The 16,918-nt window shown below is 56.3% G+C and overlaps 1 protein-coding gene across 1 annotated transcript in view; it reads left to right on the plus strand.

Moving 5' to 3' along the window:
* Positions 1-3,157: 3,157 nt before the first annotated feature.
* NOS3 (nitric oxide synthase 3) overlaps positions 3,158-16,918 on the plus strand; it is a gene marked incomplete at its 3' end in the record, with an annotated part of 61,008 nt that continues 47,247 nt past the window's right edge. Inside the window, 3 exon segments of the mRNA XM_034759844.1 lie at positions 3,158-3,378; positions 4,119-4,221; positions 12,599-12,747. Coding sequence (XP_034615735.1) covers positions 3,266-3,378; positions 4,119-4,221; positions 12,599-12,747 — 365 coding nt within the window.

The following is a 16,918-nucleotide window of genomic DNA, read 5'->3' on the forward strand; positions in this document are numbered from 1 at the left end:
CCCTGGGGGACACCACTATTTACCTCTCTCCATTCTGAAAACTGACCATTTATTCCTACCCTTTGTTTCCTGTCTTTTACCCAGTTACCAATCCATGAGAGCACCTTCCCTCTTATCCCATGACAGCTTACTTTGCTTAAGAGCCTTTGGTGAGGGACCTTGTGAAAGACTTTCTGAAAATCTAAATACACTGTATCCACTGGATCTCCTTCGTCCGCATGCTTGTTGACCCCCTCGAAGAATTCTAGTAGATTGGTGAGGCATGATTTCCCTTTACTAAAACCATGTTGACTCTTCCCCAATAAGTTATATTCATCTCTGTGTCTGACAATTTTGTCCTTTCCTATAGTTTCAATCAGTTTGCCCGGTACTAAAGTCAGGCTTACAGGCCTATAATTGCCGGGATCACCTCTGGAGCCCTTTTTAAAAATTGGCGTCACATTAGCTCTCCTCCAGTCATCTGGTACAGAAGCTGATTTAAATGACAGGTTACAGACGACCGTTAGTAGTTCTATAATTTCACATTTGAGTTCCTTCAGAACTCCCGGGTGATAGCATCTGCTCCTGGTGACTTATTGTTGTTTAATTTGTCAATTTGTTCCAAAACCTCCTCTAATGACACCTCAATCTGGGACAGTTCCTCAGATCTGTCACCTACAAAGAATGGCTCAGGTGTGGGAATCTCCCTCACGTCCTCAGCCGGGAAGACCATTGCAAAGCTCATCCAGAAGTTATCACCAGAAGTTGTCTCTGTCCTTTGTCATGCAGGATGGTCAGAATGGTCCCTTCTGGCTTTAAAACCTACCAATCTATAGCCAGAATAATGCAAAGGCCCAGGGAGCCAGAGGGGTCGAGGTCAGGAAGAGTCTGAGGCTGAGACTGTGCCGGGGAGGGGGCAGCGACGGTGCCGGGGAGGGGGCAGCGACCGTGCCGGGGAGGGGGCAGCGACCGTGCCAGTGAGGGTAAAGCCCTAACTGAGGAAGGAAAGGGTGGATTTTTGATGGGTGATGGATTGGTGGCTGGTACAGCTTGTAAAAGGGAACCTGAAAAAGGTGACTGTGATTTGCTGGGAGTAGCTCAGTGTCGTGTGGAGAGCAGCAGTTTACCTGGTAAAGAAGCTGCCCGACTCTCCCAGGCTTTGTCTGTAACCAGCCCTGTGTGCAGGGACAAGGGAGAGGAAGGCAGGGAAAGTTTGGATGGGCCTAGGCAGTCTGGTGAGCTGATGGTTTGTCTAGTCAGCAGGATAGTGGAAGATGAGTGTCTCTAGACCTTACCTTGCGTCTGATGAAGTGGGCATTCACCCACGAAAGCTTCTGCTCCAATACTTCTGTTGGTCTTAAAGGTGCCACAGGACCCTTTGTTGCTTTTTACAGATTCAGACTAACACGGCTCCCCTCTGATACCTAGACCTTACCTGTTATCTGTGTGGAGAATAGTGACAGTGAAGGGAATGGGCCTGTGTCTGTCAGGGGTATTGACTTGCCTATGGAGGGAGCTACCTCAGTCTCCAAGCAGTTGTCTGTGTATTGTCCTGTGTGCTGGGACAAGGGAAATGAGACCCCAAGCTCTGTGTCTGCTAAAGAGGAATGTGTCTGTGACGAAGTGGGGGATTTTCTTGTTTTTTCTGTGTTTTTCCAATGGTTGCATGCAGAGCGGGTGGGACTCAGTGCCCCTGGGTGTTACTGGTTTAACGAGGGGAGGGGAGAGGGAGTTTGTTGTTACAGGGGACCGGAGAGGGAACTTGGGACCCCAGCCAATGGCCGGGAGGATGGATACCCCAGCGACTGGTGACCTGGCGACCCAGAGGCCCAGCTCGGAAGTCACAGCGGTTCTGGCCAGTGGGAGGACAATGGGCTGCGGAGAGAGGACCCCAGTGACCTGATCAGCCGGTTCCAGCCAGAGGGGCCATAGGACAGAAGAGAGGAGAGGAGGCCCAGACGACCCTGTTTTCCTGGAGAGAAGACAATGAGGACTGGACAATTGAGGATTGGTCCTGCTTTGAGCAGGGGGTTGGACTAGATACCTCCTGAGGTCCCTTCCAACCCTGATATTCTGTGATTCTAAGACTCGTGCCTGGCAGAGCCCAGTAGGGCTCTGTGGAAGGGGCAGCCGGGCAGCAGCCATGTGGCTGGGAACCCCCCACCAGTCTCAGGCAGCCCCTCGGGGCTCCGGGGCCAGGCCCTACAGCCACCAGGCAGCCCCTGGGGATTCAAGCCAGTTGCCCCAGCCCCAGGTTTGGGCTGTGTGGGGCCTGCAGACACGGGCCGGCGCTGCCCTGTGCTGGGACCAGGGGCTTAGAGCCGGGCGCAGGGTGTGTGTGGGGTGTACAGACATGAGCTGGTGCTGCCCTGTGCTGGGGCCGGGGGCTCAAGGCTAGGCACCATGGGCCGGCACTGCCCTGCACTGGGGGGGCTCGGGGCTGGGCATTGGGGGGGGGGGGGGGGGCCTGCAGACACGGGCCGGCACTGCCAGGGTTCGGGGCTGGGCACAGGGATGTGGGGTCTGCAGACATGGACTGGCGCTGCCCTGCGCTGGGGGGGGACGCGGGGGGGTGTGGGGTCTGCAGACACGGGCTGGCGCTGCTGGGGTTCAGGGCTGGACACGGGGGCATGTGGGATCTGCAGACGTGGGCCGGCACTGCCCTGCGCTGGGGGGGCTTGGGGCTGGACACAGGGTGTGTGGCTGCTGCTGGCTTGGTCCCTTCCTGGGGCACGCGTACAGCGTTCAGCCGGCCCACGCTGGCTGCGGGGCCCTGGGCTTTCCTGACACCTCAGCCCCAGGGGGACAACCTGGCTCCGAATCAGCTGCCAACGCCAGCAGGGCTGCAGGAGGGGAGGAAGCCCAGCCCGTGTGTCCCGGCCTCACGGAGCAGTGCAGGGCGGGCGCTGATACGCGCCCTGCCCCAGGGACCAGCTAATCTGCCGCACAGATGAGAAATCAGGTGTAGAGCTGGGAGAGAACCCAGGAGTCCTGACTGCTGCCCCACCCCCACTCTTACCACTAGCCCCCTGCTCCCAGGGCTGGGCTAGAACCCAGGAGTCCTGGCTCCATGCCCCACACCCTCCTGCTCTAACCACTAGCCCCCACTGCCCCCAGGGTGGGGCTAGAACCCAGGAGTCCTGGCTCCATGCCCACCCCTCCCCATTGTGTGCCGGGCAGAGGCGTGGGAGTGACTCAAAGGTCCCCGGTTCGTCCCCTGCAGAGGAAGTGACTGTTGCCGGTCCCGGCCCGGAGCTCAGTTGACCCGGAGCTCAGTCGAGGCGCGATGGGGAACCTGCAGGGAGTGCTGCACGAGCCCGCCCGCACCTGTGCCCTCAGCCTCTGCTCCCGGCAACGGGGCTCCGTGCCCGACGACGGCGCCGGCTGCGCCAAGGCCAGGTAAGGGCTGAGGGGACACCGGGGTGAGCTGCCCTGCCCTGCCCACAGCCCCGTTCGCCCAGGCCCTGGCACTGGGCTGGCAGTCACGGGGGATGGGCTCCAGTTCCCGCTCTGCCACATGCTCCCCACGGGATCCTGGGCCGGGGGTGACGGCCCAGCCCTGCCCCCTGCCCCCCGAGGAGCAGAGACCCGATGGCAGGGAGATGCCCAGACGCTGCGTGACGGAGACCGGAAAAGGGTCCCCGAGAGATGGGTGTGAGAGACAGAACCTCCAGCGACCCCGAGTCCCTCCCCGACGGCACCCCTACTGACCTCCCCTCCCCCGACAGTGCCCCCACTGACCCCCTAGAGAGAGGGGAGCTGCTGGGGGGGCAGGAGGGGCGCTGCTAGAGAGCAGGAGGGGTGCTGCTAAAGGGCAGGAGGGGCGCTGCTGGGGGCAGGAGGGGCGCTGCTGGGGGGGGGCAGGAGCAGTGCTGCTGGGGGCAGGAGGGGCGCTGCTGGGGGGACAGGAGCAGCGCTGCTAAAGGGCAGGAGGGAAGCTGCTGGGGGGGCAGGAGGGGCACTGCTGGGGGCAGGAGGAGCACTGCTGGGGGGGACAGGAGGGGAGCTGCTGGGGGCCAGGGGGGGTAGTAAGAGGGGGGCAGGAGGGGCGCTGCTGGGGGCAGGAGAGGAGCTGTGTGGGGGTGATGCTCTCACACAGGGTCCCCTCGCTGACTGTGCCCCCCCTCTACTGCCCCCAGCTCTGTGCCCGTCCGCCCCATTGAGCCCCCGAGATACTCACGGATCAAGAACTGGGAAGCGGGTACCATCGCCTACGACACGCTCAGCGCCCAGGCCACGCAGGTGAGGGCGGCGCCGTGGGGCACGTGGGGTGGGGGATGGGACCCAGGCCCGTGGGAGGGGGTGCAGGTGGGCTTGAGGAGCTGTCACCCATCGGCTGGGTGCCAGGCTGCTGGGGGGAGTCCAAGCCTCTGGCTCCCTGCATCTCGGGGGGCTGTAAACCTCGGGGGCCTGACCAGAGCTCAGCTGGGTGCGTCCAGCCAGAGCCCCTGCAGCGCCTGAGACGGGCGGCTGGCCTGGAGGCTGCCCCTGGCCTGGGCCCCGCTGGGCCTGGCCCCTCGTTCCCGACCCCATTGTCCTGCTCCAGCTCTTCCACGACCCTGGGCGCACAGTCGGGAATCGTCTCCCTCAGGAGCGGCTGACACGCCATGTCCTCGCGGGTCCTCTGCCCGCCCTGTCCCGGACTCCCAGGACTCGGCTCTCTCGGCTCCGTACGGTCCCCGGGGGAAACCCCGTCAGGGCAACAGCCCTTCTCGGGGGGCCGCTCTCTCTCGGAGTTAAGCCCCTCGGCCTCCTGGGCCTGCACCTCTGAGCCTCCAGCAGCCTGGCTCTGCTGTGGGCCCCCAGTGCTCCCATCCCCAGAGGCAGCGATACCCCCACCGATCTCCCCACCCCCAGAGGGAGCAATACCCCCCCCGATCCCCCCCCAGAGGGAGCGATGCCCCCCCCATCTCCCCACCCCCCGAAGGGGACGATGCCCCCTGTTCTCTAGCCCGGAGCAACTCTCAGCCAGCGTAACACAGGAGGGTTTAATGAGTGTTGAACACAGCACAGGAAACTCTCTGACCCTCAGGCCTGGCCTCCCGCAGCCCAGCACATCCCAGTCTCCCTGCATCCAGGTGGGCTCTGCCTGCTCCCCCTCTCCAGCCCAGAGCCTCCCTGCTCCCCGCTGGGCATTTGATACCCCCGGCCCCAGGCCCCGCCTCTGTCCATTGTCTTCTCTCCAGGGAAAGAGGGTTGTAAACCGGGGCCTCCGCTCCTGCTTCTGTCCTCTGGCTGGAACCGGCTGGTTCGGTCACTGGGTCCTCACTCTGCAGCCCATTGTCCTCCCACTGGCCGGAACCGGCTAATTGCCAAGCTGGTTGCTAGGTCCCCCATCTCCCAGCTGTTGTCCGGGGTCCCGACTGCTGGGCGAGGTCACACCAACGAGCCCCACCCCCACCCCTTTGTCACACACGCAGCACACCGGGAAACTGAGGCACACACCATATTCATGCAAAACACTAAGAAAATCCCCCACTTCATCCCCCTTCCAGTCTGAACTGAGTGGGGTCACTCCAGCCGGTGCCTGGGGAAGTTCAGGGCCCCCACTCCGGGACAAAGCGTTGGCTAGAACGTTTGAACTTTTATCAACATGGATCACGTCCATCTCATAACCCTGGGGGATCAGACCCCATCGTAGGGCTGGGCATTAGCCCCTATCAGTTGGTGCAGCCCGCCCTGCGTCTGAGCTTCTCCAAGTCTGGGTCTACCCCTGGGTTAGAGCCTCCTTCGGTGCACAGAGCGCCTGGCACTGGTCCAGACTTCCCCGACCGGCTCGCCCTTCTCACACAGACCTGCCATCCATGAGAGACCTGGGCCTGCTTCTTGCTTTGAGAAATGGGCCACTCTCTGATCCCCCTCACCTTGGCCGGCTCTGGCTTTAGACGGACGCTTCCCGCCTTGTGGCCCAGATACGACGCCTCTGCCATCCCCACCTTCCCCTTCCAGTCTCTATAGTTGTCCAGCATCCTGGTGTCCCAGCTCCTCCTCACGGGGGACACGGTTCTCCCCAGCTGGCCTGAAGACACTCTCCCGGGCACACCTCTCCACCCCCCTCAGGAACTGATCCCCCAGGCCCTGGGAGGTGGCAGGTGCCCCCTTGAGGCTGAGAGGCAGGACCAGGAACCCCAAAAGCCCCATGGGTGATGGGAGATGATTCCAACCCAGCATCTGGGTGCCAAGGTACCAGCCAGTAGCCTTTGGTGAGGTCCCTGGAGTGAGGTCACTTGTTTAGGATCTTGTCAGGCCGAGGCATGGGGCAGGCATCGGACACGGTGATGGCATTGCGCTTCCGAGAGTCCGCACAGAGTCTGATGGACCCGGCCTTGGGGACCAGCCCCACGGGAGAGGCCCAGGGCTGGTGGGTGGCTGGCCCTCCCCTAGAGCCAGCATGTCTCTGACCTTTCTCGCCCGGGCCTGGGCTGTTTCCTGGTGACTGGGAATGGGGAACACCTGGTGGGGGGGAGGTGTTGTCTCCCCTTCCCCATGGACAGCTAGACTAGTGAGCCCAGGCTGGCTGGGGGGCAGCTGCGGGCAGGGGTTGGCTGGGCAGAGGGGGCTTGATTCCAGCGGGAGGCTGGCTCCTGTCTCAGGGAAGAGACCCACGGGGGACCCCCCCCACCCGCCTTCTCCTCCCCGTGCCCACACACAACCAGCACCCACTGCTCTCTGTCAACGTGTGGCTTCTTGTGTCCACATGGGACATGCGCCCAAGTGGGCTGCACCAGGACATGACTCACCTCCTTCTGCTGGTTCATGATTTCACAGGGCCCATCCCAGGCGCCCTTCGCACGGAGCTGAGACCCCTGCCCTGGTCCCCGGTGCCAGAGGAGGCAGCACGCTGTCGTACCAGCCCCTCTGCTTCCCTTGGGCCCTGGCTAGAGTCTTCCTGGCCAAGCCCATGGGCTCGGTGAGCTTTCCCCGGGACGTACTCCACCCCCAATTCCCCTCCCACTCTCACTGTCCTTCCATACACCACTGGCCCCCTGATGTTTACAGGGAGGGACATGGTACTTCTGGGCAACCACCAGCTGCCCCCTGATCCCACAAGGTTCAGTTTTCCCAGTACCAGATCCCTTTGCTTACAGGGATCTTTCCCTGCCATTCTTCCCCAGGGTCTTGCAACACTGGGGCCCACAAGGGCCCTCAGCTTCTTCAAGGAGGGATTCTTCTGCTGCTCGGTCTGGAGCTCAGCTGCTGGGTTTGGGCCCAGCCCCCGCGGGCTGTGCCTCAGTTTCCCCACCTCAGGACAAAGCCTCGTTCCCAGCCCTGTTAAGCACGGTTCCTGGTAATCGCCTCCCCCCATTGGAGGTTCCACCCATTGCCGGTGCCAGGCCAAGCACCACCCCACTCCCTTCAGCCACAGCCAAGGTCCAGGGGCTGTCTGGCCAGGTCTCCAATCCATCCCCCATCAGCACCTCCGCAGGTCGTGCAACCCAACCTCTCTGGGCCCCCCATTTCAGATGCATCTTCGCTACAGGACCTTAACCGGGGGCCTGACCACCACCACCCCCCAGGGCTAGGTATGCATTGAGCACTACTGGGTCTGGGTCCACCCAGGGGTCTGGCTACAGACAGGCAGGTAACCTGGACTTCACAGGGGAAATTCCCTCCGCCCCACCGGCCGGGCCATTCAGCTGTTCACTAGCTCCAGCCCCCTCTGCCTTCCAGTCTCTGGGGTCAGCTCTTTGGCGGTTACTGGAGCCTGTCCCAAGTCCCCAGCTACCAGCCCCCCTTCCACCAGCCCCCCCGTGTCTGCCCAGGGATCGGAGCGGGGGCAGGGCGAATGGCTGTGTATCTGGGAGCTTTCCCCCTCAGTCCCTCAGCATCTACCACACCGAGTTCTCAGTCCCAGAATGTCTCCACCCCATGAATATCTCCCAGCTGGTCCCGTCCTGCCGCTCCCACGGGGGATCAGAGGGGCTGAATCCAGGGGGTACAAGCAGACCTATCTGCTGGGCTTGGTGTGGAAGCCTGTCTGCCACTCCTCCCTGGCCAGTTCTGCCCCAGGACCTGGCTGGGTGACCACTTTCTCCAAAGGGACAGAGCTGAGGGATAGACAAACAGCTGAGAGAGCCGGTATTGTGGGCTCTCTCTGGCCAAGATCTCCTTTATCTGTGGGCACTGCACCACCTAGTGCCTTTTGCCCACAATAATTACATCCCTCCACCCCTCGGGTCCCATGGAGGGGCTGCCTGCTCCAGCATTCATGGGCTCCCCACATTGGGCTTCCTAGAGTCCCACCTCCGAGAGGTCTCTGGGTGACTCCCCTTCTGAGTCCCCGACTTGGGTCTCCCCCCACCCAAGTGTGACAATGCGGTTCTGGCGGAACCCAACTGAGAGTGCCAACTCAGGACAAATTGCTCAAATAGGGCAGTTACAGCCCAAGGCTGGGGTTTTTTCCACCTCTAAGGCAAACCAAATCAGCCAGACTAGGAGGACTTCGGTCTCACCCCACTGGCTAACCGCAAGTCTCGCAAGCAATCTCCTTAGACACTCCAGTTTCCCAGTACTCCCACCAGTGCCACTCATTATGGGGACAAATGGTTATGAAAACCAATACCCCAGTAAAAGAAAAAAGGTTCTCCTGATCCCAAAGGACCAAGCCCCAGACCCAGGTCAATATACAAATCAGGTATTACCCACAAATCACGCTGCTGCCAATCCTTTAGAATCTAAAATCTAAAGGTTTATTCGTAAAAGGAAAAAGATAGAGATGAGAGTTAGGATTGGTTAAATGGAATCAATTACATACAGTAATGGCAAAGTTCTTGGTTCAGGCTTGCAGCAGCGATGGAATAAACTGCAGGTTCAAATCAAGTCTCTGGAACATCCCCCGCTGGGATGGGTCCTCAGTCCTTTGTTCAAAGCTTCAGCTTGTAGCAAAGTTCCTCCAGAGGTATGAAGCAGGATTGAAGACGAGATGGAGATGAGGCATCAGCCTTATATAGTCTTTTCCAGGTGTAAGAACCTCTTTGTTCTTACTGTGGAAAATTACAGCAAAATGGAGTCTGGAGTCACATGGGCCAGTCCCTGCATACTTTGCTGAGTTACAAGGTGTATCTGCCTTCTCTCAATGGGTCCATTGTATAGCTGATGGTCCTTAATGGGCCATCAAGCAGGCTAGGCAGAGCTAATATCAGCTTGTCTGGGATGTCACCCAGAAGCATAGCATAAGTTTGCCATACAGACAGTATAGAGCCAATATTCATAACTTCAACTACAAAACTGATACACACATATAGACAGCATAATCATAACCAGTAAACCATAACCTTGTCCTAGACACCCCATTTGACCCCCTTTATACAAGATTTGGGTGCCACTACAGGACCTTGGTTGCAACAATGATCTATACGGTCCCAGTTTATGTCAATAACGTCACACCAAGATCTGTTGTTTATAAACTCGTTTGCCAGCACACCTGGTCCACTAACCACATCTTAAAGTCTGGAGGGCAGATGTTAAACAGCTGCTCCAATCCCGAGAGATGATCCATGCCCTCTGCGGTAGTGGCCCCGCACCCTTTCCCCACAGGCGGGGGTATTCTCCCAGCAGGGTGGTGAGCTCCTTGTCAGGGACACCTGGGGTCTTGCACACACCCCGGAATCTTTTCCTATCTGCCAGCGATAAAACGAGGGGATTGAAGGAACCAGCAAGGAAAGGACCTAGAACCAGCTCCCTACAAGGGACCTGGGAGGTCTGTGCAGTGGGAGAGGGCTGAGCGTGGGGAGGGTCACCCCGGGGCAGCTGATTGCCCGGCTGGTAGAGAGTGACCGGTCGGAGGAGCAAGTTCCAGATCCCAGCAGGCTCCCGGGCTGCCCGGAGAGCTGGGGAGCAGCAGGGGGTCCGGGACCCAGTTCCCCAGCCAGGAGGGGGGCTTCCCACCGGGGTTCCCCCCAGTGGATGTGAAGAGATGGGAACTGGTGCTGAGAGTGAAGGAGCTGGAGCTGGAGGAGCGGAGGCTAGGTGACCGCTCGGAGCAATGAGAACAGGAACTGGACTTGGAGGAGAGGCAGGCCAAGAGGACTTGCTGTGGGGTAAGTGGGGAAGGACCCAGATGTCAGTTCAGCAGGAAGCCCGGGTGTGACAATGCGGTTCTGGCGGAACCCAACTGAGAGCACCAACTCAGGACAAATTGCTAAAACAGGGCAGTTACAGCCCAAGGCTGGGGTTTTTCCACCTCTAAGGCAAACCAAACCAGCCACACTAAGACTTCGGTCTCATCCCACTGGCTAACCGCAAGTCTCACAAGCAATCTCCTTAGACACTCCAGTTTCCCAGTATTACCACCCGTGCCACACGTTATGGGGACAAATGGTTATGAAAACCAATACCCCAGTAAAAGAAAAAGGTTCTCCTGATCCCAAAGGACCAAGCCCCAGACCCAGGTCAATATACAAATCAGATCTTACCCACAAATCACGTTGCTACCAATTCTTTAGAATCTAAAATCTAAAGGTTTATTCATAAAAAGAAAAAGATAGCGATGAGAGCTAGAATTGGTTAAATGGAATCAATTCCATACAGTAATGGCAAAGTTCTTGGTTCAGGCTTGCAGCAGCGATGGAATAAACTGCAGGTTCAAATCAAGTCTCTGGAACATCCCCAGCTGGGATGGGTCATTCAGTCCTTTGTTCAGAGCTTCAGTTTCTGGCAGAGTTCCTCCAGAGGTAAGAAGCAGGATTGAAGACAAGATGGAGATGAGGCATCAGCCTTATATAGTCTTTTCCAGGTGTAAGAACACCTCTTTGTTCTTACTGTGGAAAATCACAGCAAAATGGAGTCTGGAGTCACATGGGCCAGTCCCTGCATACTTTGCTGAGGTACAAGGCGTATCTGCCTTCTCTCAATGGGTCCATTGTATAGCCGATGGTCCTTAATGGGCCATCAAGCAGGCTAGGCAGAGCTAATCTCAGCTTGTCTGGGATGTCACCCAGAAGCATAGCATAAATTTGCCATACAGACAGTATAGAGCCAATATTCATAACTTCGACTACAAAACTGATACACACATATAGACAGCATAATCATAACCAGTAAACCATAACCTTGTCCTAGACACCCCCATTTGACCCCCTTTATACAAGATTTGGTGCCACTACAGGACCTTGGTTGCAACTATGATCTATACGGTCCCAGTTTATGTCAATAACATCACACCGGGATTAGATGCTGACAGATGTTTGGCTGAGTGTTCAGCCCCCTGGGTTGCCGGGTGTCCATGTCCGGGTGACTGGATTTGCCGTTGTCTCACTGAGATGGGGACCAGGCTCAGCCAGGGGAACAGATCTCACTGTACAAACCCCGCACCCCATCTGCGGAGAGATCCGCCCAGCAGGCTGCCGGCTCCTATGTAGTCACACCGGGGTCTTCTGCACCCCCAAAACCATTTCCCATGAGCCTCCGGGGCCTGGAGCCTTTGTGAACAGTTCATAGTCCCCTGTCTCCACCTCCTCTGTCTGGCTGGGCACCTCTCTGCCTGGGCGGCATGTGCACCCCCCATTCTATGGCCAGGGGGCCGAACGAGGGTGTGAGACTGCAGAGCCGGTCTGCAAGGCCAGCCTGGTTCAAATCCCAGGCCTTCCCAAAGGCAGTGAGGTCAGCACCTGTAGCCCCCCCCAGTTAAACTGGGGCCTTTCCCCACATACCCCTAGTGGAGCCTCTTGCCCCTCGGCTTCTCCAGCTCCAGTTGTTGCTGCTTCTCGTGCGCTAGTAGCTGCTTTGCTCTCGGCTCCAACTCCCAGCATCAAAGGGGAGCCTGGCCATGAAGACCCCCTGCTGGACGGGGAACCAGGTCTCATAGACACCCTGCTGCTGCCTCTGCTGCTTCCAGACCCTCTTGGAACCCTGCTGGGTCTGGAACCGGCTTCTTGGACCAGCCATCTGTCTCCAGCCATGCCTTCACCTGCGCCTTGTTCAGCTTCCCAGCTCTTGGCTGTCTCCCTGTCCAGGATTGCGATGACCACAGGGAGGTGGTTGCACGCCATTGTCTTGCTGTTTCCTTTCACTACCCTTGGTTTACTGCTGCAAAGTACTCCTGGTGGAGTCACCATCCCACCGCTGCCACCAGCTGTCATGGATCCACAGGGTCGGTGCTACCCTCCTTGCACTAACCTGTCCTGCCCCACTCCTCCTTGCCTTGTCCCACCCTGCTCTGACCCTTCCTGCCCTGCCCTGCCCCCTGGTCCCTGCCAGGGACTGACCTGCTCCCACCCTGCACCTCCCTTTTGCTGAGCATGTTGAGTGGCTGCTTCTGTTCAGCCTCTCTAGGCAGGCCTGGAGGACCCACCTCGCTGCTCCTTTCAGGAGTGGGGCGATGGCGAGGCAACTGCTTCCACCCAAAGTGTAGCCGTGCCTGGTGGACATAAACATATTACAAAACTTCCCCACTCCTCACAGGCATTGGGAAGAAGGATGGGGGGATCCCAGGGCTGGGCTAGCAGGGGCTGTGGGTCAGGACTGAGGGGCACCGGCAGGGCTGTGGAGGGGGGATCCCAGGGCTGGGCTAGCAGCGGGCTGTGGGTCGGGGTACTGGTGGGGGGAGAGGGGCCCTGCAGCACCGGAGCTGGGGTCCATACTGGGTCTGACTCCAATAGCCTGTCTGTCTGTGCTCCAGGAGCTGCCCTGCAGTGGGAAGCGGTGTCTGGGCTCCCTCATGTTCCCCAAGCAGATGGTTTGCCAGGCAGACGAGGGGCCCCCACCCAAGGAGAAGCTGCTGCCCCTGGCCCGGGACTTCATCCACCAGTACTACAGCTCCATCAAGCGGTGAGTGCCCCCCACCCCCCGCAGGGACTGCCAGACGGCCAGAAGGGAAGCCCAGCGCGCGGGGGCGGGGGGGCTTTTCATAAGCAACCAACAAACCCCTCCGAAGCCCAGTGCGCGGGGGCGGAATTCAGCTGCCCAGACGCCGCTGGGGAAATGACACAGCGGGACCAGATCCTGCGCCGGAGGCAGCTTCCTGCCGCGGGGGGAGAAGGCGCCTGAGGAGAGGCGGCTCGGCCTGCGACTGGGACAATAGGGAGGAGCTGGTTGGGAATTTGAAATGGGAGAAGGATCCCGCAGGATCGGTTCTGGGGCCGGTTCTGTTCAATATCCTTGTCACTGACCTAGATCCTGGCACAGAGACTCCACTTACAATGGTCACGGACTCCCAGGACTCGGGCTTTCTCAGCTCCGTGCGGTCCGTGGGGGGAACCCCCTTCAGTGCGACAGCCCTTCTCAGGGGTCCACTCTCTCTCGGGGTCAGGCCCCTCCACCTCCTGGAGCCGCACCTCTCTGAGCCTTAGCACGTCTGTCTGCCGTGGGCCCCCTCAGGGAGTCCCCTCGCTCTGGCCCCCGGGGCCTCCACCCCCAGAGGGAGCAATGCCCCCCCGCCAGTCTCTAAACCAAAGCGACTCTCAGCCAGCGTAAAGCAGGAGGGTTTATTGAGCATCTGAACCCAGTATGGGAAACTCTCCAGGCCTCAGACCTGGCCTCCCTCAGCACAGCACACCTAGGTCTGTCCCGCATCCAGGGGGGCTCTCTCCCCCCAGCCCAAAGCCCCCCTGGCGGGACACTTCTGAGAATATCAATTCAGGACAAATTGCTCAGAGCAGGGCAGTCACAGTAAAGGTTTCCTTTACTTCTAAGGCACCAAATCAGCGAGACAAAGAGGACTTTGGTCTCACCCCACTGGCGAACCGCAAGTCTCACAAGCAATCTCCTTAGACACTCCAGTTTCCCAGTATCACCACCAGTACCACTCGTTATGGGGACAAATGGTTATGAAAACCAATACCCCAGTAAAAGAAAAACGGTTCTCCTGATCCCAAAGGACCAAGCCCCAGACCCAGGTCAATATACAAATCAGATCTTACCCACAAATCACGCTGTTGCCAATCCTTCAGAATCTAAAATCTAAAGGTTTATTCATAAAAGGAAAAAGATAGAGATGAGAGCTAGAATTGGTTAAATGGAATCAATTACATACAGTAATGGCAAAGTTCTTGGTTCAGGCTTGCAGCAGTGATGGAATAAACTGCAGGTTCAAATCAAGTCTCTGGAACATTCCCAGCTGGGATGGGTCCTTCAGTCCTTTGTTCAGAGCTTCAGTTTGTAGCAAAGTCCCTCCAGAGGTAAGAAGCAGGATTGAAGACAAGATGGAGGATCTGCAGCAGCCTTTTATAGTCTCTTGCCATGTGGGCTCTGATTTCTTTGTCCCAAAGACAAGCTGCCCAGCACATGGCATAGAAATACCTCCGAGTTCTGTCCCTAGGCCTGGCCCTGCCTTGCTGAGTCACCAGGTCTATCTGCAGAAGCAGAGCACAAGTGTGAAATACAGACAGTCTAGAGCCAATCTTGTAACTTTAAATACAAAACTGATCCATGCACCCAGAGAGCCTAACCATGACCAGCAAACCAGAACCTTGTCTGAGACACCTCATTTGACCCCCTTTATACAAGATTTGGTGCCACAACAGGACCTTGGTTGCAACAATGATCTATATGGTCCCTGTTCATGTCAATAACGTCACTCCCCGCTTCCAGCTGGGCATCCTTTATCACCGCCCCCCAAGTCCCGCCTCTGTCCTTTGTCTTCTGTTCCAGGTAAACAGGTTGCCTGGGCCTCCTCTCTTCCTCTCTCAGCCGTCCTTTGCTCCCCTCTGGCTGAAACTGGCTGGTCAGGTCACCGGGGTCCTCTCTTCACAGCCCATTGTCTAGGGTTACCATACGTCCGGATTTTCCCAGACATGTCCGGCTTTTTGGGCCTCAAATCACCGTCCAGGAGGAAATCCCCAAAAGCCGGACAAAGCCCTGGCTGGGATGATTTAGCTAGGAATTGGTCCTGCTTTGAGCAGGGGGTTGGACTAGATGACCTAGTATCTTAGATGCCTATATACAACCGGTATCTTAGATGCCTATATACAAATGCGAGAAGTATGGGGAATAAGCAGGAAGAACTGGAAGTGCTAATAAATAAATACAACTATGACATTGTTGGCATCACTGAAACTTGGTGGGATAATACACATGATTGGAATGTTGGTGTGGATGGGTACAGCTTGCTCAGGAAGGATAGACAGGGGAAAAAGGGAGGAGGTGTTGCCTTATATATTAAAAATGTACACACTTGGACTGAGGTAGAGATGGACATAGGAGACGGAAGTGTTGAGAGTCTCTGGGTTAGGCTAAAAGGGGTAAAAAACAAGGGAGATGTCATGCTAGGAGTCTACTACAGGCCACCTAACCAGGTGGAAGAGGTGGATGAGGCTTTTTTTAAACAACTAACAAAATCATCCAAAGCCCAAGATTTGGTGGTGATGGGGGACTTCAACTATCCGGATATATGTTGGGAAAATAACACAGCGGGGCACAGACTATCCAACAAATTCCTGGACTGCATTGCAGACAACTTCTTATTTCAGAAGGTTGAAAAAGCTACTAGGGGGGAAGCTGTTCTAGACTTGATTTTAACAAATAGGGAGGAACTCGTTGAGAATGTGAAAGTAGAAGGCAGCCTGGGTGAAAGTGATCATGAAATCATAGAGTTTGCAATTCTAAGGAAGGGTAGAAGGGAGACCAGCAAAATAGAGACAATGGATTTCAGGAAGGCAGATTTTGGTAAGCTCAGAGAGCTGATAGGTAAGGTCCCATGGGAATCAAGACTGAGGGGAAAAACAACTGAGGAGAGTTGGCAGTTTTTCAAAGGGACACTATTAAGGGCCCAAAAGCAAACTATTCCGCTGATTAGGAAAGATAGAAAATGTGGCAAAAGACCACCTTGGCATAACCACGAGATCTTGCATGATCTAAAAAATAAAAAGGAGTCATATAAAAAATGGAAACTAGGACGGATTACAAAGGATGAATATAGGCAAACAACACAGGAATGCAGGGGCAAGATTAGAAAGGTAAAGGCACAAAATGAGCTCAAACTAGCTACGGGAATAAAGGGAAACAAGAAGACTTTTTATCAATACATTAGAAGCAAGAGGAAGACCAAAGACAGGGTAGGCCCACTGCTCAGTGAAGAGGGAGAAACAGTAACAGGAAGCTTGGAAATGGCAGAGATGCTTAATGACTTCTTTGTTTCGGTCTTCACCGAGAAGTCTGAAGGAATGCCTAACATAGTGAATGCTAATGGGAAGGGGGTAGGTTTAGCAGATAAAATAAAAAAAGAACAAGTTAAAAATCACTTAGAAAAGTTAGATGCCTGCAAGTCACCAGGGCCTGATGAAATGCGTCCTAGAATACTCAAGGAGCTAATAGAGGAGGTATCTGAGCCTCTAGCTATTATCTTTGGAAAATCATGGGAGACGGGAGAGATTCCAGAAGACTGGAAAAGGGCAGATATAGTGCCCATCTATAAAAAGGGAAATAAAAACAACCCAGGAAACTACAGACCAGTTAGTTTAACTTCTGTGCCAGGGAAGATAATGGAGCAAGTAATTAAGGAAATCATCTGCAAACACTTGGAAGGTGGTAAGGTGATAGGGAACAGCCAGCATGGATTTGTAAAGAACAAATCGTGTCAAACCAATCTGATAGCTTTCTTTGATAGGATAACGAGCCTTGTGGATAAGGGTGAAGCTGTGGATGTGGTATACCTAGACTTCAGTAAGGCATTTGATACGGTCTCGCATGATATCTTATCGATAAACTAGGCAAATACAATTTAGATGGGGCTACTATAAGGTGGGTGCATAACTGGCTGGATAACCGTACTCAGAGAGTTGTTATTAATGGTTCCCAATCCTGCTGGAAAGGCGTAACGAGTGGGGTACCACAGGGGTCTGTTTTGGGACCGGCTCTGTTCAATATCTTCATCAACGACTTAGATATTGGCATAGAAAGTACGCTTATTAAGTTTGCGGATGATACCAAACTGGGAGGGATTGCAACTGCTTTGGAGGACAGGGTCATAATTCAAAATGATCTGGACAAATTGGAGAAATGG

This window comes from Trachemys scripta, chromosome 2 (assembly GCF_013100865.1).
Source record: "Trachemys scripta elegans isolate TJP31775 chromosome 2, CAS_Tse_1.0, whole genome shotgun sequence".
Classification (NCBI taxonomy): domain Eukaryota; kingdom Metazoa; phylum Chordata; order Testudines; family Emydidae; genus Trachemys; species Trachemys scripta.